Here is a 22,290-nt window from a genome sequence, read left to right as displayed (position 1 = left end):
TATCATAATTGGTTCAAAATGTTTAGAAACAGTCGCAACAGCAGCAACCAACGACACCACAATGGCAAAACAATGTATAATTTGTATCAAGAACAATAAAAATAATGCTCAAACATGAAAAATCGGTTCAGTGAATTTGGCAGAATATTTTAATTTGTTTCAATTTGCTTGGAGACGAGTATTGCACTTCACTTAATTAATACATTAATTAATTACTGAAATAATGAATTCGATTCAGCTATTGCACGCCCTTAATGACATGTTCAATTCTAAGAGATTCACTTGTCAAATGGTTTCACTTGTATATAGATTCACGAAATTATGCAGACAAATAAAAATGCGTACATGCTGTCCTATAGCTGCCTCATCTGTCGAAGACAGGATAAGGAGCAAAAAAGAATGTAATAACGGTATGTATAGCATGTGCCCATCACCTTGTCACTTCTATACGGCGAATCGAAACCATGTGCGCCCGCGCTTCGCATGTATACGGTAACGAGCCACGATACTCGATAAAGGTGTATTTCGAGCTGGCCAGGTTACTGATACGCCGATGCGAGGGCCATTTTGGGGCATGCATATATGTTTTCTTTGCATTTCACGCGACAGTACGCGCTAACTCGTTCGTATGGTTTCTTTTTCTCCTCGTTGCAGCTGCCAATCCCTACAGTGAGTTGTTCGCCACGAAAACTGACAGTGCTGTCTTGATAATCGCAGCGCTGATAAAAGCTGAATGTATAAATACCTTGAAAACCAGCAGCACTTGCTTTGTGCGGCCAAGAAATGCTGTCTTGTTTGGCACACAGTTGCAGTCGCCGCCAAACGACGTGCTGTTCGCGCGCCATTAGTTGAATCAGCAGCCGCGTTTTGTGGCACTCCGCGCTGTGTGCTGCGGCTCCAGGGGTGGTATCACTCCGCAAGACAATCATGTTTCGAAGAATAAAAGACGCTATTTGCGCTTACGGGCAGCCTGAAAGTGCGTGACGCTTATAATAAGCGTGCAATCGCTCTGTGTAGCGCTGAGCATAATAGCACGAATGTACCAAGTCTTTCGCACTTTAGTTGCACATTTCTGAATTGCGTAGCAGTTCCCGTTTCGAAACCGAAACTACACTTTGGCGATTGCGCCGACGTGCGGGACGGGAGCCGTTCAGCTTTTCCCGTAGTTTTACAGAATTTTCTAAGAGTGCAGTAAATGTTCTTTGCTGTAAACGTTCCGGCTCTTATAATTTTATTATTTATAATAACTATAATTATTAATTTTTATTCTCTAATTTATTTATAATTATACTTAAAATTCATAAATTAAAATTATAAATTACATAATTAAAATTTTTATTCTCTAAAATTCTATTCAAGGAATGAGTCAATCGTAATGGAGAAATTTAACGGGAAACAAATGAGGAAATAGGTGCACAAAGCAGCTTGATGAACCAATTGACCGAATTGAAAACCAGCTCAGAATAGGTAGACGTGGCCTCGCACATGTGTCAGAAACGGTTAAAAATAAAAGAACAAAACTATAGTCGCAGGCATTCCGGCATGCATTAGAAATCATACAATTCAGGAATATAGTTGAGACATAATTACGCAGAAATTCTCATTTAAAACGTAATTACGCAATGATTATCACCATTACACTAAAGGAAGACTCAGAATATTGAATTGAAGCAAATACTAAGGAGTATATAGGGGCATATATATTTGTTATGTACAAGAGGATTAAAAATGTCGGTAACTGAGAAATAAGTAATCCAATATATACCGTTTAACAAACTCCGAAATATAAAACTCAGAAACGCGACCCTGCATGAATAATTTCATGTCGTTTGAGTAAAATATCCGATCTGGCATGCTCTATTGGACCTTAGCTTATTTAGAAGCCGGCATATGAATCTGGACAGGTTGCCCATGCGGCGCAAGGGCGCTGGCTGAAGATAGGCACGTGGCATAAATGACACCGTATAGCTGGGGACAAAAGTGTGTAGAACACGCGTTCTTCTGACGAAGCTGATGGCTATACGAATTGTCGGCGGCTGGAGGCCACGCGTCTGGATGTGAAACTCAAAATTTTGTTTCATCCCCACACGTGTGGCCTACAGCCGCCTGTTAATAATAGAGCTGTCGGCTTGATTTTGGGAACAAGTGGTCCGAAAACTTTGTCCCGACTGCACGCGGCGAATGTGTGTATAGGTAACAAAATTTAAAAAAAAAGCAAAAATGCAGCAGGCAGATCGAAATACTGTGTTGCTTCGCCCGGACAGCAGGTGACGCGAACATCAAAACTAACTATCTACTCAGCCGGACACGTCACGCGCTTCACCGCTGTACGCATACCCGCGCGCTATATATTAGACTGCAACAAGGGAAGGGTGTCCTACACTCGGCTCCTCTGTTTCACTTTTGGGGCCAAGAGCGGCCATTGCAGGTGAGTTACTAACAACCTTGTCAGTTCTTGACTGTGGCAGTTAAGTAGGTGCATGTTAAATTAATCACTAGTCGATCGGGAAGACCAACCTGGGCCGCACAATACCCTCCGCAGGGAGCGCCTGCCATCCCAGGGCAGTCGCGCATCGCTTACCCGTTGCACCACTGCGCCAAGAGGGGTAGGAGGATCCCCAGGGATCTAAGAATGGAAAGTAGAGAATGACCTTCGGCATATATGGCAATTAACTCTTTACGCTATCGCGTCATACTCTGAAGGTGGAGCTTAAGCGTATCCTTCAATCTTTTTTTATTTAAAGACATTGCGACTTGGCGATTTGGTAGCGCAGTCCGCAGCAAAAATTTTTGCTGTAGTGACGAAAGACTAGGGCCCTAACTTATAACAATCTGTGAAAGATTGTTCAGCGCACCCTTTCTATTTTTACTCCTAATGGTTTTTTCCTTCTATTGCATTTACATATAATGGCTCATGTAAATGCTACTTACGGACCGACTTGGGTTAGTATAACACCTCTATATGAGCCGACAAACACTATCTTTAATGCGAGATGGGAAAACGTGGTTAGAAAAAAAATTAAATGTCAATTTACGCAACTATTACTGCGAAAGATCACAGATCGCTCACATGCCATAATGGTTGCGCACATGAAACTGCAGCCCGTTCTAAGTCCTTGTCCCCTGCCCTTCCTCCTGTCCCACTGGGCCGCACGGACACCAAAGGTCTACGACACAAACGCACTTTTCTTTGGAGCCTTCACTTTGTTTTAGGAAAGTTAGCTCACACACCACTCCCGGCCTCCTTGTGTGGTATATTACTATGAACCAAGGTTTTCAGCGTGCTAAGCTAGTGGATGCTCTTATCGGTTCACATGCCTTGTTCTCTCACAGCATCGTGCACGCTTCGAGATAATGCTGCCCGAAGTCATCCCACCGCCCTCCAAGGTCGCCCCAGTAGCCAGCTCAGCAAATGCACAACGCAGCAGCTGCGATATGAATCCTTTGCACTACGTTGACTTGAGCGCCAACAATTTTCGCGAGAATCTCAGGGCTATGGAATGTGTGAAGTTCAAAAGTCCGCCCGAATACCAGGGACAGTACCTTGACTTGGGCTGTGGTCCCGGCGACTTCCTCGCTGAACACTTGTTGCCACGCTTGCGGCCATGCAAACGTGTCGTGGCTGTTGACATATCTACAGAGATGCTTGACTACGCTCGGAAGCAACATCAGCACCCGGAAGTTTTCTACGAGCAGCTAGATATAGAGCATGGTGATCCTCGCACCATCACGGAGAAACACGGCGTTTTCGACGGCGTTTACGCTTTCATGGCACTCCACTTCGTTAAGGACTTGGAGAAGACTTACTACAACATCAGTCGCCTCCTTAAAGAAGGTGGTGAGTGCCTGGCCCTCAACGCATACAGGTCAACAATTACGGACGCTTTGCAAGAGGTCTACGGGATGAAAACGTGGACGGACCTTGCTCCAGTGAGTGCATTTCTGCGTCATCAGCGTTCAGCGGTAATTGTTAGGCACTCGAGTTCTGTTTCTGACCATCGTTGCAAAGGTAATTTCCCTAACCAACGAGAAAATTTCTATGAGAAAAACCGCAAGCGTATATGGTTTTGCATGCATATTCATTCACACAAACTTCGTAACTTAAAGCGTCGTTCAGAAGCTCCTTATCTTTTCGAAGAAAAGAATTTGAAAAGAATTGAAAAGTTTATTCGGCCATATTTACAATATGCCCCCGAGAAGAGGCAAAAGAAGGCAGACAGAGCATGCCTCCTCACGAGGCCTACACCCCGGCTTAGACATCAGGGCACTGGTGACTAAACGGCAAATAGCATTTACAATAATAAAGAAACAATCACTTTTCAGGAAAAGAGCCGCATGAATTAGGGTAGCAAACCTGATAACAAAGTCAAAAGAGAAAGACATTCCTAAAATGTAAACAACAAAACAGAAATATGACACCGTTACGCCCGAAATGTCTGACCATAAAAATACAACACAGCTTGTAACTATAAAACTGAAAATCATATGAAAAATTGGTAACAGACATTGAAATATAAACATGCAGGCAGCAGAAAAATACACAATTCGGATAAAAAAGACAGTACCACCTAAACTAAAGTAATCGGAAAATTACAAAACAGGAAAGAGCAACTTCGATTTCTTTTTAAAGGCAAAAAAGCTTGTAGCTTCCTTAGCCATTTCCACTAAAGATCGGAAAGCTGCAATTTGGTTCATTATACTTTGTGCTCCATAATTTGTTCTGGATCTTGTAGTAGATAGGGAAACCACGCGCAATTCGTATTTAATGTTTCTAGAAAGGTGCATATTCTGGGAAGAAGTGAAATCCTCCTTAATTTTATAAAACATGTGACTCACTAAGCTAAAGTTGTAAAAGTTAAGGAAACTGCGCGCATGAAAAGTTTTGAAGAAATTTGTTTCATCAGTTGAACTTGTACATGAGGCACATGAGGCTCTTTTCTGGCGAGCAAATAATTTTTTTAATCATTTTTATTGCAGGTACCATATACTAGATTGCAATATACTAGATGGCAGTGAACCAGAGCAAAATATAATTGTTTTTTAACCCTCTGTGGGAAAAGGTGTCTTACCCGATAAAGCACACATAAAGATCTGGCCATTTTCAATCTTATGTTGTTCACGTGATCGATCCACCCTAGATCACTGCGGAAATACACTCCAAGAAACCAAATGATATGCACTTCTTCAATTTTTCAGTTATTAAACTGAAGTGAGATGTGGTGATCTAATGGCTTAAATTTTGAGTGGAAAAGCGTGACTTTCGTTTTGTTAACATTCAATTCAAGTTGATTAACAGAGAGCCAGATCATCAGCTCTTTCAGCCATAAATTAGATTGCTGTTCAATTGATCGTAGGTCTGTGCCTGAAAAGAACACGTTTGTGTCATCGGCATACAACACAATATTAGTAGTTAAAAATATTAACAATGTCATTGATATATACAATGAACAAAAGGGGTCCTAGAATAGAACCTTGGGGACGCCAAAGATTACTAAACCAAATTCAGATTTTATATCATGTATTTTCGTGTACAGCCTCCGTGCATTTAAATATCTCTCAAATAGTTTATTGACAATTCCACGAATTCCGCATATCTCTAATTTTTTAAGTAGTATAGAATGCTTAAACGAATCAAAAGCCTTGCAAAAATCTAGAAATATTACAACAGTGTAAAGCCTATTTTCAAAAATTCTGAATTAAACATTTTTTTACTTGTAATAGTGCTTTTTGAGTTGATTTACCTTGCTGAATGCCATACTGCTCTTCACAAATTAAATTTAAGCTTGAAGGAAGCTATTTACTCGCTTGAAAAGTATACGCTCAGCTACTTTCGAAAACAGTTTCATCACTGAAATGGGGCGATAATTATTCGAGTCATTTTTCCCCCTTTGAAGACCACTGTAACACGCGCAACTTTGGGTGTATCAGGAAAAACTCCCGTGAGCAGCATTCTATTACAGATATGTGCGAGAGGGCCAGCGATACAACTAACAACACATTTCATTGAAAAAACGGCTATTTCGTCGTCACTAGGTGAACAAGTGTTCCTAATAGAATTAATGATGGATTCGACTTTGGGTGACAAAAATATGGAATCATTACTTCTGGAAGGCATGTATGAGTCTACCGTTCTAGTCGCGTAAGAATGAACAGCCCCGTGATGAGCTGCAGCTGCTATGAAATGATCGTTAAGTTTATTGGCAAGCGAAACCCCCGTGTAATTAACTCCATTAATTCGTAGTTCGCAGGGAAGATCCTTTTTTTATTCCCTATGATTGCATTGATACCTTGCCAGATCAATTTAGGGTTGTGCGAGACGGCCAAAAACTTGTTTTTATAAAATAAAGACTTGTCCTTTAAATACATTTTTAGTCTGTTTCGGAACTTCTTAAAATCAAATAAATCCTCCGGGTTTCTTGTTCTTATAAAACGAGAAAATTTTTTTTATTTTTTTCATCGATTCGTTTCAGGAGAGCACTTCTTATCCACCTTTTCCTGGCCTTTCTATGCTTTTGTGGTCATCATGGGGAAAGCTACATTATAAAGTTTTAGTAGTTTTTCAATAAATATTTCGTACGCTCGTGACGGGTCTGTTTCATGATAGACTTCGGCCCAATTGGTAGACGACATCAAGTTACAAAATCGGGCAATAATATTATCAACATAAATTCTCCGCAAGACCATCAGTTTTCTTTTTCTATGAAAAAAAGTGAAAAAATCGGCAGATGATCACTTATCCCTGATGAAAAAACACCTGATGTAGTTCTGTTTTCCGGAATACTTGTAAAGCATACATCAATTAATGTTTCGGGGTATTTTGATATGCGCGTGGGTAAATCAGTGGTATTCTCACAACCGTTAGAAAAGAATATTTCACTTCATGTGATCTTTGAAGGAATATCTTTCCTAAAGTTAATGTTAAAATCTCTAATTACAAAAATGCGCCACTTATTAAGTTTTGCGAGCATGAGGAAGGACTCAATCCACGGAAAAATGTATCCAAATCACCTTGAGGTATGCGATACAGTGCTATTATGATAACGTTATGAAAAAGTATGCATACTGCTTTAAAGTCATTGTGTACGAGGGAATAATCTGGCACGTTGTCAAAAGATAAGTATTTCCGGACATAGAGAGACACACCACCCCCACGCCTTCCGTCTTTAAAAACTGAAATTGGTTTGTAGTCAGCAAGCTGAACATCGGAATTTTAATGAAACCATGTTTCTGTAAAAGGAATAAAGTCAAAATCAATGTTAGTTTGTGTAATTCTGCTTCTATTTCATCGCCTTTGTTTTTTTAGGGTCTAGAAATTTAAATGATAAAAGCACAGTGTTTCGAGAATCGTAGGCATTGCTCGTCAACAATTAGTCGAATTACTCAGAAGTGAAGTATGTTATTTTTGAGCAAGTTCACCGCGCAGCCTCTCAGCTTGATGCATTTAAATTATTTTGTCGACGTCTTCCTCGCAAGCGATCGTGAGAACCCGTGCGCCTGGTTGTTTCCGAGCAAACCCCTTTCCTTCCCTTTACCAGACAAACACATAGTTCATTTCTTTAGCTTTCCTTTTAGTGAGCCACATTATTTTCTGGTTGAAAGGGGTCAGGTGATCAAAAAGTCTGACGTAGTTAACACATTCTTTTCGCTTCGCGAACCAGTCTGCTTTAGTAGATCGTTTGGCAATACGGATTAGAACTACAGGGACCCTGTCTGCTTCACAAGGAAGGTGATGTAGCCCTTCAGCGTCGCTTTCTGCAATGGAGGGCAACTCAAGTTTCCTCGCAAGATCGTTACCTTTGTCTACCAGCTTTTCACCATCGAATGTTAATCCAGATAATATCTCTGAGGTCGTTTTAAAGTTATTAATTAGTGCATTTTTTTCTGATATGTAACAGACCTGCTAACTCCACAATTCTATGGACAGAACGAATGAGAGACAAATGAGCAATGCTTTTCTGCCTCAGAGCACGGTGTAAGAATTGCGCCTCGCGGCGCGAGATCTTGTGTATTGCTCCTTGCGCTTCTCGAACGAAGACAGATGGCGCCACACGATCGGAGCGTGTCTAGCCGCCGAGCTGCGGCGGCCGTAGTGCAGGTGTAGAGCGATCGTGCGGTGCCGCGGCGTGTACGTGCGCTTTAAGTGTGGAAAGGCACAGAAGGGTTGAAACTTTTGAACACACCGAATAATTTTGGGCTACTTCGTGTTTTACATGCTGGGAATGCATGAATGAATGGAACCGCAGCGATGACGACGGCCTGCGATTCTTCTGAGCTCGTTATCGAAATGCGCTCACTGCGAAATTTTTTTTTTCGTGCATCCGCACGGATACTGAGACAGTAGTTAACTACACCGACCCTTAAATATAAAGGGTTAGCAGCAACGCGCATGCTCCCAGATTTTGGCCAAATAGCTTACGCGTACATTCAGACATTGCTTGAGCAGTGTAATGCGCCGACGCTGTGAGATCATGCCCGCCGTGTAGAGAACATAGTTAACTTCGGCCAAGTGGGGTTGTTTAATGTGCAGAGAAACCTCCAGAGCGTTTCCGCCTTCCACCTGTAGCAGAAATATTGCCTCCGCAGCCAGGAATAGCATACTCCCGGACTCGCTCAAGGCGCTATTGTCGCTGCAGGGCAGTGCGCGCACCCGTGAGCGAAACATGGTGAGCCTCTGTGCGTTTCTCCAACGGATGGGCTTGACGTCCCGTCTGTTTAGCGCCAGGTGGTGACGCGAAGTGAGCAAACGTTCCGCGTGCACTACCTAGGACGATTAACAGCTAGGCGCCCCACCCCAGCTGTTGTGTGCGAAGGGTCGTGCGCGTGGTATTCTTTTTTATTTTTTCCTTCTTGACTGTACATGCGCACAACCTGGACAACTTTATACTTACCCTTTCTAAACATTGTATATATGACCACTCCCTATGTCCTTTCTTACTGTCCTTTCACCTCTTTCATTCCACTTCTTCATACTGCCTGCTATCCTTTATTTCCGCTGCCCCAGCTCAGGTGCCGCCGCCACAGTGATGGCAGATGCCGAAGTTAGCAAAACTCTTTTAACTTCCATTCTTCTTATTATTTTTCAATAAACACTACTACGCTCTTGTGCTGCATTGCAGAGCGCCTCCAGGGCTATACGAACGCGCAGAGGGACCGAAAGGAAACAAAGTGTGCATTTGCGACGTTTTAACGGCTAGTGCAGTGCACTTTTAGCAACACGACGCGGAAATGGTTAGTTGCAATGTCTCTCGCTATCCTCCCGCTAAGCTCATCTTTTACGCCGAAAACGGCGATGCTGAGCCGTTGTCTCCCTCAAAAAAAAAAGAAAGACTGGTGTGCACGTGCTGTTGGAGATCGGGCTTCAATCCTACCTCTTCCACCAGGGTTGGAGACGGAGGGGCCCTTGGATTGTCTGAATCGTTCAGCACCGCAGGTCCCGGTTCCGAAGGACGGCATCGGACTCCGTTAAGAAGGAAAGTGTACAGCAGGTTTATTTGTACATATTTACAGTCGAGATAGTAGCGCGTCGGGAACAAACCAGCAGCCTGTTAAACACCCTTTGTATTCACCCGATATCTGACTGGTGAATAAGGTTCGGAGAATGATGTCCATTCAAGTAAGCAAACGCAGAGACTGGAGGTACCGCCCACGGAAGGTGGCGGTGCTGATGCTCTCTCGCAGCTCGGTCGATGGAAAGGGGAAAACAGTGCTCCAACCACGGTGTAAGAATAAGCTCCAACGCTGTTGCGTCGGTGACGCCACGGCGACCAGGTCGATGCCTTCGTGGGAAAGGAAGGCACGCCGATTCCCAGCAGGTGAATAGGGACAAAGACGCATTGAACACTGGCGTGTCGATGTTACCATAGCTGTCAGGTGGGCGGCCTTGTGGGGAAGGAATGTCCAGCCCACTGTTTTCTGCAGCGCTGGAACTCCGCCGTCTTTCAATTATCCTCCGCAACCCGAGGCAGACTCGGCCACCTGGTGTCGCCATTGTCGCCGCTGCTTCCGCGAACGCCATCCTTCGCAGCTGCGTGACTTCCCGTTGACTCATCCGCCCTCAAGTTGTTCTAGGAATTCCTCCCAGGTCCGCATTCTCCGATATAAAACAACGCAGAGGTAAAATATTTACGCGGCTCTAAACTGGGATTGGCAGATGTCAGTTGAGAATAATTGCAGTTGCCATGGCAACGCAACCAGTTGACCTCAATAATGTTGAGCCACGAAATTCACCATCGAGCGTTGTAGGGTCCGGCAGTTATGAAGCTGCATGTTTGTTATAAATGTTACCGGCATGTCCTCTGTCTTACATACAACCATCTTTGTGGCACAAAAATCTACAACAGGGACCGACTGGCCACGAGATCGCCGGCCGAAATGAATTGCTCTGCTGCCGTGGCATATAAAGTGTACGCTGAGCATCTACAATATTAAGTACCCGGACCACTGCAGAAGAGAACAAACCTTAGCACCATGAATGCCGATGAAGATGAAGCTTGCACTTAATCCGTCCTCGATTTTTATGTCGATTTCCTCAAGATCTCTCAGAATTCGTGATTTTTTTCTATCTGATTCCTCTATACTTATGAGCCACCTGAGATAAACCTAGATGAATTTATTCCTGTTTGGATCTCCACCAAACCCTGGCCCATCCCCCGCCGACGGTATGTGCCATTATTTCTGAGGCAACAACAACAACAACCAGTCAGGAGGAGCTTCCAAGCCTCATGTGGAAGAAGAGCATGTTCCTTGATCAGCTGGCACGCAGCATGTACTCCAGCTACCTGTCAGCAGTTTCTTTTGAGGGCTCCATGATGGATCGGCGCAGGACCGCTTGCTTGGCTGCTTGGCACTCGTGGCTGTAGACTGTCGTTTTCTTGGAGGCTTTCTTGAACTTGCCTGCTTTGTCAGATATTGGGGACACCCTGGAAAAATACTGGGCATAGTATTCGCCAACAGCGCTGGTTTCCTGGGTGCATTTAAAGTGCCTTGCAATTGCACTCGACGTAGTAGAATTTTATATCGTATGCTCGGGAAAGTGCTTCAGGCAGACGTAGTAGCTCGGTTGCAATATCGTATCTTCTCTGGCGATTGCGTGGTGCCTATGTTCTAGGCAAGCAGGCTCCGACCGAGCTTTAAAAAGTGACTTTTGGTCCGGACAACTCCCGTAGGCCGATCTGCAGTTGGGTACGAAGCACTTCTTACCCATAATCGCGTCTAGATGCACTCCGGCAGCGCAAAACATCGACAAACACAGCCTGAAACGGCACTGAAAGCCATGCAAACCGCTGATCCGTGTTCGGCGCTCCACGAGAGATTGGCTGCTATAGTCACTGGAAAAAAATTTCCTGGCCACTGCTCCGAAGCGCCACGCGCCGCGGCGGGCGGCGAATGTACTCAAGGGCGAATATGATATGTGCGCGCTCTCCGCCGCTTCGGGTGGTCAGTGTCAACACCTAAAATATTCTTACACCATGCCCGGAGTAATTACCTCGCAAATGATAGTGCTAATGAAAACTCAGTCATAGGCAAAATGAACACAACGTGCACAGTGCAATGCCAATAACGTGTTCCGTTTTCTTGCGCATATTCGTCCAGAACGTCGCCGTACCCGGAAGACAACAGGAACGAAGTGATCGCTCTTTGTGGCCTATATGTCGCGGCCGACGATACATTCTTGCTCTAATCATACCGTGCTATATGGCGGAGTTAGAATTTGCTGGTTGAATATTCTTGCCCGTCCATTGAGCAAAATATTGCATGCGCATATGGCTTCTGCGCTTGACAAGGAAATAATACTATCATAAATACGATGTGTTGGCAGAGGTTAATTTGGCAAGGGCTAGCCGAGGTACATATCATCTTGCCCCACAAATCAGCTGTGTCTTTGCGGGCTTCTCTAGGATTTTTCAGCTCAATTTTTTTTCTTGCAGTCTCAAATTTTAGTTGAGAACATTTGTAAATGCGAAAACGTTGGCCTGTTTCTTTCTTTAAAGTAGCAGCATAATAGCAAGTCACCCACGCTATCGAGTATTTCTTCTTTGCGACTGCAAAAAGCGATATCATGCCTATGAATGTGTGACTTCCGAGAATGGTTTGTTCAAAAAAAATTCGGCTTTGCGATGATTCGAACACAAAAGAAGAATATTTCTTTTTTCAGAACTGAAGTGAACTTTGCAGTATTTTGTGCTTACATATTTTTGAGATTCATGTGGGCCGACTAGAATCGTGCTACCGTGTCTGCACTGTTGCACGCATGCGCATTTTCTTCATGAAATTCATCTCTGTGCAAAAATGCGTACCTAACGATACATAATATTTTGTGTATTAACAAATGCTTGTAAGAAAAAATATTTGCCTTGCGCGTCAGTTCATTAATATGAAATAAGGGTTTCTTCTAGTCCTCGGAAAATCACAATCTGATAGCTTTGCAAGCACAGCCTAACGGAAGGATATTTTTTTATCCAGGCATCATACGTAATTTGATGCCGCATTGGCAAGTCCTTGATCACGCTAAGCCATATTTTAGAGCTGAGTGACCGAGGTCAGCCACGCTATAAAGTGCCTTGTCAGAATGTTCACGCTGCATTATATGCTTTACAAAACTGACGTATCAATCAGAATGAGCTTGCTACAATAAAAACATGAAAGGCTTGGCTTTCTTATATTAATGTGAAAGCATTAGCTGGCTTATCGACATGAACACCCGCCGTAGCCAAGAAATGGCGTTGCAAAACTCGCGATTGGTCTGAACTATGTGACGTCATAAGGACGGGAAAATACAAAATGTTAAAAAGTAGTTGCCGGCACTAGTACTTACAACTGCACCAACAACAATGGAATCTAATATAATGCATTTGAATGTCTTGAGATCACGTCAACCACGACATCTGTCGTTGCCGTTCACATATCACACAGCATCGCTTCGTATCCAGGGTGTTTCGCGTAGCTTTAACCGAGTATTAAAAAAACACCGGTGCATCGTAGCTGGGTGCAACCAAAGACATATTGTTTACAACCGTGAGCCGCTCCTTGAACTAATTTTAAATTCAGCTTAATCACTTATTTGTCTAAGAATAATTATGCAAAAAAATATATAGCCACTTTAACGTCAAGCTCGTTTTTATAAGTATTAAATGGAGTTAAGAAAAGACAAAACCAATAATTTCTACCAAGGTATCTCCTACGCGCATCTTTCGTCTAGCATTTAAATGATCCCCCGAAATATGAAAAAGCAATGTCGCTGCACTCTTGCCCTACCGTATTGGAGTGGCACCAAACGTGATTTGAGTGAACGAAGCGTTCGCGCTCAGAGACTCGTGGTCAGCGTAGTCTTGAAAGTGTGTCATCGCATTGTCCCCGAGCGTAAAAAACGTGCGCTGTGATCGGCGATAAGCGACGGAAATGCTGCCGAGAGCCAAATTCAGGCGGAGCCTTTCTTTAGCCATCAGATAGGAGAACCAAAAGGGAAGGAAAATCAGGGAAGTTACGTAGTACAAAGCAGCCTCCGTTCTCTTCATTTATATCATTGGGCAGCCCATCAAACTGAGCCGCGGCTGCTCACTTGGATACGGACATCCCGCGCATTTCGTTCGTTCAAAATCATCTGAACTTGTATACAATGATCAAATCGTATCCAATCATAGTCGAAACTATTTTCTTCGTCAGGAAAAGGGATGCCACTGTACCACTTTGAAATATCATTCAAACGGAAACATCGAACTCCTAACGCTCCTTTCTCCTCTCACGTGATTGTTGCTCCATTTTCGTGGTCTAGAGTGAGAATAATGAAGCATTACTTTCGCTTTAATCCGCAGATAGCAGCACTTCTTTACTTAAGCAGTGATGTGTTCCTCTCAAAAGTTTATAGTTCTACTCCGGTTTCTGGTTTCCTCGCCTAGAGTGCCATGAATCAATACTTAGCACGACACTGATGCATGCACATCCTGCTGCTATCTCTTGAGTAACATCCTCTCGCGCCCAAGAGTACGCAAATGTGCGTGTTCACTTCTTCTTTTCTGCTCGGGGACAAGTGCTCAAACTAGGGCTTAGTGTGAAATTAGATTCAAGTAGGGGGCCCATCACCAGCGTAGCGCACATTGATGAAACGCAGGTGCAGGCAGAAGGCCGGAGTCGAAGAGTTTTTTTGTTGGGCATATTTCTACGCGTGTGAAATGAACTGGAAAGAAATACACTGAGTAGTGTAAGTTGTCATGCTGGAATGAAATAACTGTTGCATAAATCATTGACAGAGTTTATATTTTTTATAAATTAAGGAAGATACAATTCTGTTCATCGTCAGAATTTGAACCAGAAAGAGCACGCTATCTGTTCTTGACAGAATAAGATCGAATATTGGCAGAATTTTTCAGCTCTATGCATGGTGAAGGACAGTACTGTAATAAAGATTGTCCATAAGCAACGGCGTTTAAAATTTTTACTCCTGGGTCAATACTTAATAGACTTTTTCTTGCACGCAGAAAACTACCTGCAGCTCTTCAGATTGGAAGCCCGGGTATCAGATGAAAAACGCCCTGCATTTCGGAAAGCCTTGTTGTCCTCTCTGGTTGAGCGACAGACCACGACTTCAAGCGGAGTCGGTTTCACATACTACTTCTCCATCTCTCACACCCGGAAGCCTGCAGAAGCTTCGGGTTCGGACATGAGACGTTGAAACAGTTTAACGTAAATACCTTGGTGAAAAGCAATTACACCTTAAATCAGACAAGAATGCAAAAACAACCTTTTCTATATACGCTTGATTGCTCTAGACCGTATCCTGTAACCTGCTTGCATCCAGCTCTAATTGTTGCCTGAAAGTTGGTTCTCATGCTTAAATAAAGCCACTGCCTGACTAATAACCATAGGAAGCCGTTATTTTGTGAAAGATTAATACAGCCAAAAGAGCTACTACTGGGGCTAGCTGGAAATACATCCTTGAAGGTATTGGTGAACGCTATCAAAATACGGAAAGGGACGAACAGACGGGACGAAGCGCTTTCTAACAACTGTTTATTCTCTGAAGAAAGATGACTATATGCACATATTAAAGTTATATCATACACGGAAGAGGGAAGAGTGCACGGCGCTGACAACTATCGCCTTCGGTAATACTAGGGAGAACTGAATTAAACTACCTCAGGAATAGTAATCTTCTGCTGTTGTAAGGGCACGTGTTGATCTTTTTCCCTTTTTTCTTTTTTCTTTTTTCCTTCATATCACTATTGTCAGTGCCGTGCGCGCTTCCGATTTCTGTGTATGATATGACGTTAATATGTGTATATAGTCATCTTCAGAGAATAAACACTTCTTAGGAAGCGCTTCGTCCTGTGTGTTCGTCCCTTTCCGTATTTTGATAGCGCTTACCAATACCTTCAAGGATTATTACAGGTTATCTTTCCGCGCTAAAGCTAAGCTCAGACATTTTTATTACCACACAATGTTAATCCAATGAACTAATGCGGATTTAAGCAGCACTCATCTACTGAACTGCTACTACTGCCAAAAAAAAAAACTTATTCTCTTCTCACTAATATCCAGAACAAATAGATCACATCAGAAATATTAGTGGAGTATTCAAAAGGCACTGACAGAATAAACTACCGTAGCCTTCTTACTACATATGATATCAGATATAAAATGCTCATTTTAATTCCCAATAACCTCGGTAATCGCGTGAAATGTCTCACTATTGATAGTTTTCTGCCTGCTTGCTGTGTCCTCTGCTAGTACACACAGATAAAGATGTTGAGTTCATCATGTAGGCAGATCAAAAGACCCTGTTTTCATTCGCCAGAACATAAATGACTTAGTGGGAAAAGGAAATGAACTATTACCTAAACTGAACTATGACTATCAAAAATGCTCTTTTAGTTAAAAGAAATCAAACAAAAATCATATATTTTTCTCATAAATACGGCTTATGATCTCTATAAGGGTCTGAGATTGTGGTTAATGAAATACAAATAACTAATGAAGTAAAATATGCCGGTCTTTCTTTTAGTAAGTTCATAATATGGGATTCTCATATTGACTATATACGGAACAAACTCGCTCTCGTACAACCGAAATTCTTAGAAAACCACAGTGTATCTTACCTGTGAGAACTAAGCTTCTGTTGTATTTCACGTTTTTCGAATGTATTATAGGATACTGTAACCTACTCTGGGGGTAGCACTACAGCTACCGATACTAACAAACTCATAGTGCTACAAAAACACTGTTTTGAAAGCAATATCAAATTTACCTATTTTTTCGCTTTCTGGTCTTTATGGTCAGAATATCAGGTAACTCAAACTTACATCGTTTTATTATTTCCGCCTTCTCCAACTTTAAAAAGCACTGTCCGACCTTAGAGTGCTGTTCTTAGTCGAAACCACTGACTTGCGTCAAAACACACACAACCATTAAATTCGTCATCATGAACTTTGGTATGCCCCCCTCCTCTCCCAAATTACGGATTTCAAACACTAAATTACGATTTGCCTGCATTGCTTAACCCATTTGACTAACCCAATTCTTCCGATTGTTTGCCCACGCACCACTCTTCGTCCCAGAGGACGAAACACTTCGTATACCGGAGGGCTGGCGACACAGGTTGTGGGTTTACTCTGTCCCACGCAGTAATACTCGGGACCTCCACGAAGGCCGTCTCGCAGCTCGAGCGCGGGTGCTGCATTCAAAATGCGTCCAACCGGACGCCTACTACTCCTATGTGGCAGATCCCACCTTTTGGAACCACTACACGGCGGCGGTGAACCAACGCAACGCATAGGCCAATGGGCTCTCTTTCCGCGCTGAGAGTGCTCATCGAGCCGAGAAAGTCGCAGTTGCCCGTGCGGTTTCCGACTCCAAATGCCGATCTGCCATGACCGATTATAGATTCGCCTGTGAAAGCTCTCTGCGCTGTGAGGTTCGCACACTGGCTCGGCACTTGCTATACAATGCGGTCCGCGACGCAGAACACCAGCGTAGGCGCATCGTGTGGGCGCCGGTCCATCAGGGACTCCCAGGGATCGAAGCAATGAAAGCAGCTGCCCACGGGCTTATCCTGCGGACACCCACCCTCCGATCCCCCGATGAGGATCTAGGTCGACCGCTGTTGTGGTTCCGAGAAATTATAGAGTACTGCAAAGCTCTGCACCCATCGTACCTTCCTCTGGGAAAGGGGAAAGAACTGCAGACTTCAATCGCTGTCGATGCTTCAAAGCATCGAGCGCAATTATCTGTATCCTCAGAAAAACAGTTAAAACCACTGGCCGCGCCAGAAGTTTCTAATTTCGCGGCAGCTACAAAAGCGTCGTTCAATTCACGAACTATGTTTGTGGGCGTGTAGCGACGACGGGCAATTTTCGGGACTACTCTGCACTTTCAGCCGAGTTCCCACAGGCCGCAATAAACTTCCACAACGGCAAGCTGGCCCCCCAGCCAGGAGCACCTTGGCTGGCTCGAGAAACGTGGCGCGCACTCTCAGGCCTAATGAGCTCGTTTGCATAAGCTCGCGGGCCTCGCTGAGGTGTAGATGTAAATGACCGCAACAACATCTGGCCGGCGTGCAGAAGGGGGCTGGAAGTTTTGTCGCAAAGCCCATGGGCTGCCAGTGGGCTGAGAGTGCTCATCGAGCCGAGAAAGTCGCAGTTGCCCGTGCGGTTTCCGACTCCAAATGCCGATCTGCCATGACCGATTATAAATTCGCCTGTGAAAGCTCTCTGCGCTGTGAGGTTCGCACACTGGCTCGGCACTTGCTATACAATGCGGTCCGCGACGCAGAACACCAGCGTAGGCGCATCGTGTGGGCGCCGGTCCATCAGGGACTCCCAGGGAACGAAGCAATGAAAGCAGCTGCCCACGGGCTTATCCTGCGGACACCCACCCTCCGATCCCCCGATGAGGATCTAGGTCGACCGCTGTTGTGGTTCCGAGAAATTATAGAGTACTGCAAAGCTCTGCACCCATCGTACCTTCCTCTGGGAAAGGGGATGTCGAAGGCCGAAGAACGCGCCCTGCCGCAGATCAACACCTTCAGGTGTCTGGCGCAGGCTACTCGCTACGACCGGAACGTGAAGCACAAGTGTCCGCAGTGTGAACAGAGCCGTGGCACTATGTGCCTTTTGTTGTGGGCATGCAGATTCAGTCCTCACTTCTTTTCCCATCCCCCCCCCCCCCCCCACACTTGAGAGGGCTGGGAAGTCTTCCTCCTCGGGTACTCGACGGTCGGCGCCAAAGGGGCCTTGCCCACCGTGCTCGCGAGGCGGCTGGCGCATGTGGCAGCCGGGCTGAGGCTGCTTACCAACTGAGGCCCACATTCACCTGACTATGTTAATAAAGGTGTTTCACAGCTAAGCCCTCGAAAGAATCGATAAAAAAATGTTTTTCAAAGTTTAAAATAATTTCGTTTGTGTTGATTATATACGCCGGCATACTTTCTAGCCTTGCCATTCCGATTTCTTATCGCTTATTATGTCGGGCTATATTTGTCCGTTGCAAAATATTATATTACATTTATAATACTCCGTTCAGTTACAGGTAAGCTAGGTATTCATATTGCCACGTGCCTAACGCGCCGCGCGACCTCAGCGCTTAGTCTCAACGACGGCGAAGCGGTGGTCGGCTCTCGAGGCGCTCTGGCTCTGTGAGCTAGAACCTGGCTGTGCACCGCAACAACAGCAATGCAAAACTTTTGCCACCCTGTATCTGAATCGTCTACTAGAAGATCATCTAAAGACCCTGCCTATAAATATTGCAATAGCAACGGACCACCGCAATGCAATGAAAAGGCAGGTGTGGGAATATTCTGTTCGCATTTAGACTGCTCCTTTTCACTACGCCTTCGAGATTTCACCGCCATTTTTCAAGCAGAGTTTCTGGCAGTAGTACTTGCTTTACGCAAACTAGACTCCTCTATTACAGCAGTGGTAGCAATTACCGATTCTTTATCATTGCGTTCGTCCCTCGCCGCGCATGTTGACGGTCCCATTTTATACACATTCTTGTCCCTACTTCCTCCGCACCTGAGTCTTGTTCATTAAGTATGGGTTCCCGGTCACAGCAGTGTCACAGTTAATGAGATTGCTGATACTCTCGCAAAGGCTTCCATAAGCGGCCCCGTGTTGCCCATCATCCCGGCTACAGAATATATTACAGCATCTAGGTTTCAGCGACGTGCGTTTTTGAACGCGCAAGGCACAACACTTTGAACATCGGCGGATTACCAGCACCTCATATATTCTTGGAACAGGCAAGTTTGTCGATCTCGGCAGCTTGAAGTATCTGACGAGGCGGCGCTGCCGTATCCCTCCTCTAAATTTCTATTTACACATATCAGGCTTAGTGCTCTCTCCCCTTTGTGGATTTTGCCGATAGCCTGAATCTATTGAGCATTTTTGGCTCTACTGTCGCCGATACACCTCTTTGAGAAGAAGATTGCTGAAGGAGCCCTTTGCGGCCCCTTGGCCTAAGTTTAAACAGCCCGCTTTTGCTATCATTTGCTGCCACGACATATCGGTTCAGCCACACATCTGTTTGTACCACTGTTCTAAATTTCCTGCTTGAATCTCACCGACTGCCATGCTAAGTGTTACAAAATTTTCTTTTCTATCAATTAATATATTTTGACTCAATAATTTTCTTTTAATCACTCCCTTTATTATTATTTTTTTTATTACTAATTTTGAAATCACAACTCTCACCCCTTTTCTGTTCATGAGGAAGAATCCTCCGGTGTTGCATTCCCGCGTGCTTTTCTTTTTTATTACCTGAGTACAGGTGAATAGCCACCCGACTCTTGGCCGATCCTCCACTGTGGGCATGCGCCATCTGTTGACTGGCTAACAACAACAACAACCTGGCTCTTTAATTAGAAGCTCTCGGTCTTGGGTTCTCCCCGACGCCTACCTGCACGGCTCCTCAGGTCGTGACACTGGTGGAGGTGCGACAGATGATCCCTTCTTCTGCGGGCGACTCGACACGCCCGCCTCTTGTGACCACCCCTGTTCATCGTGCCAGCCGGAGGATCCGAGGCCTGTCCACTGAGGTCTTCCCTCTTGTAGGCGCGCCCTTGACTTCCGCTCCGCTCATGGCGACGCCACTGCCCTCCGTGACTACGACTGTACCTTCAGCCAGCCCCACATATCTCACTCTTCTTACCCCACGAACACCTAAGCCCTTTCACGGTGGCCAGTTCGAGGATGCCGAGGACTGGCTGGACCACTATGAACGGGTAGCGACCTTCAACTGCTGGTACGACGCGACCAAGATGAGTAACGTGTATTTCAGCCTTGAAGACAAGGCCCGCACGTGGTCCGAGAGTCGTGAGGCTACCTTGTCTACGTGGCCTGACTTCCGACGTCAGCTCCTGACTACGTACGCCAACAGGGACCGCCGGGAGAACGCGGAGCGTGCCCTGACCTCTAGAATTCAACTTCCAAATGAAGGTATTGCAATGTACGTAGATGTCACGCGTCTTTGCCATCGTGCCGATCCGGCCATGAGTGAACAACAAAAAGCTGCGGCATCTGATGCGTGGCGTAAAAGTCCAGCTCCTTTCCGGCCTCATATACGAAACCCGCCCAACAGTGCGCGGAGTTTCTGGCCGACGCCGTGAACATGAAGCAATTGCTGCAGCGGAGGTCCAATAAGTACGCCCGGCAAATGCGTCCAGTGCCGACGCTGTCTACGTTGGGCCGATAGGACCATGATCCCGGGACGAATACGAACTCAATTCGGGAAATAATCCATTCCGTGGTCCGCGACGAGCTGCAGCACTTTCAAGGAAAATTTGCCCCTCGCATCGATTTCGTTACCAGAGTAATCCGCAAGGAAGTCCAGCAGGCACTCAGGGCACAAGCTGCGGCGGTCGTGCCGGCACCGCGACCGGCCCCATGCGTTCCCTCGCCGTAACCGGCCCCTGTTCAGCCAGTCACGTACGCGGACGTCGTGCGCCGCCCAGCCCCATTTCATGGGCTTTTGCCGTACACCCTTCCAGTGGTCGCGATGCACGCTACTCAAACGCTTCTTTACTGGGCAGATCGGCGCCAGGCACCGCGGAAGACCGATCTCTGGCGTACTCCGGATCTCACGCCCGCTCTGCTACCACTGTGGTGAAGCCGGCCATCTCTACCGGCGGTGCCCATGTGCGAAATGGGTCTGCGCGGATTTTCTCTGGACAGTCCCCGTCCACGACCTGGAGAGCACCCTCAGGACATCGCCGAGTATGTCGCCCGCCAGCGTAGTTCCCTGCCTCCTCCCCGCCGCGAGTCGCGCTCGCCTTCTCCACGCCGGTCTTTGCCTTCTGGGTCCCGTTATGCCTCAGCAAAACGTGGTTCCTCGAGCACTCATCGAGAAAACTAGCTCCGACGGCCTTTGAAGGTGAGGCCGCCACACGCCGATCCGCCGAAAAGCTTCCACCGCCGCACCGACCGAATCGTCCCGACGTCGAACCCCGAATCTCCGAACAGTTTTCCCCGATGCGCCACTCGAATCGCCCCAACAACGCAACCCCAGTCGCCGACTAGCTTCCGCCGCCGAAGCGACTGAGTCACTCCCAACAGCCATCGACAGGCCGCGCTGAAGGCCGGGTCTCCTTGGACATCCCTGTTCTCGTCGACACGAAGGAGGTCAGCGCGTTGGTCGATACGGGCGCAGATTACTCCATCCTTAGCGGACGACTTACGACGGCCCTGAAAAAAGTTACGACACCGTGGGAAGGCCCCGACATACGTGCGGCCGGCGGACATGTCGCGCCGCTCGGTATCTGTGCGGTCCTGGTTACGATTCGAGACTGCACATTCGTCGCAATTTTTCTCGTTCTGCTCGAATGTTCTAGCGATTTCATCCTTGACATCGACTTTCTTCGCGAGCACGGGGCTATAATAGACCTCCCGAATCGCTTGGTGACGTTTTCTACCAAAATGGCCACAGAAAAGCCGGCGTCAGGGTTCTCGGTCCGCCCTGCGAGTCACTGACGATAAAGTTACGGTGCCTCCACGTGCCAGCATTCTTGCTAGAGTTACCTGTGACGAGCCACATCGGGGACTCCGGGTGGTCGAGCCTAATGTATCCCTCGTACCAAGGGGAATGCGGTGACACGAGGCCTTGGTTGCGTTCATGACGGTTGGACAGAGGTCCTTGTTACCAACTTATGCAATGAGCATCTACATCGGTTCCATGGTACAGCCATCGCTTACGTCAACCATGTTCAGGAAGTGGCCGAATGCTTTGCTTGCGAGGGGGGCACACCTGGAGCTGACGCAGAAGCGCTCAACGACGTCAACATATATCGAGGCCTTTCATCCGCTG

The 22,290-nt window shown here is 45.9% G+C and overlaps 1 protein-coding gene across 2 annotated transcripts in view; it reads left to right on the top strand.

Annotated features, from left to right (window-relative positions):
- Positions 1-2,308: 2,308 nt before the first annotated feature.
- Positions 2,309-22,290, top strand: part of LOC144099450 (uncharacterized) — a 51,505-nt gene continuing 31,523 nt past the window's right edge. For both annotated transcript variants that reach the window (XM_077632754.1, XM_077632753.1), the window contains exons 1-2: positions 2,309-2,428; positions 3,334-3,930. In XM_077632754.1, the coding sequence (XP_077488880.1) occupies positions 3,355-3,930 (576 nt within the window). In that variant the 5' untranslated portion in view covers positions 2,309-2,428; positions 3,334-3,354. The remainder of the gene's footprint in view (positions 2,429-3,333; positions 3,931-22,290) is intronic.

The sequence above is a fragment of the Amblyomma americanum genome, chromosome 7, assembly GCF_052857255.1.
Source record: "Amblyomma americanum isolate KBUSLIRL-KWMA chromosome 7, ASM5285725v1, whole genome shotgun sequence".
In the NCBI taxonomy this organism is placed as follows: domain Eukaryota; kingdom Metazoa; phylum Arthropoda; class Arachnida; order Ixodida; family Ixodidae; genus Amblyomma; species Amblyomma americanum.
This window is presented reverse-complemented; position numbering and strand designations above follow the sequence as displayed.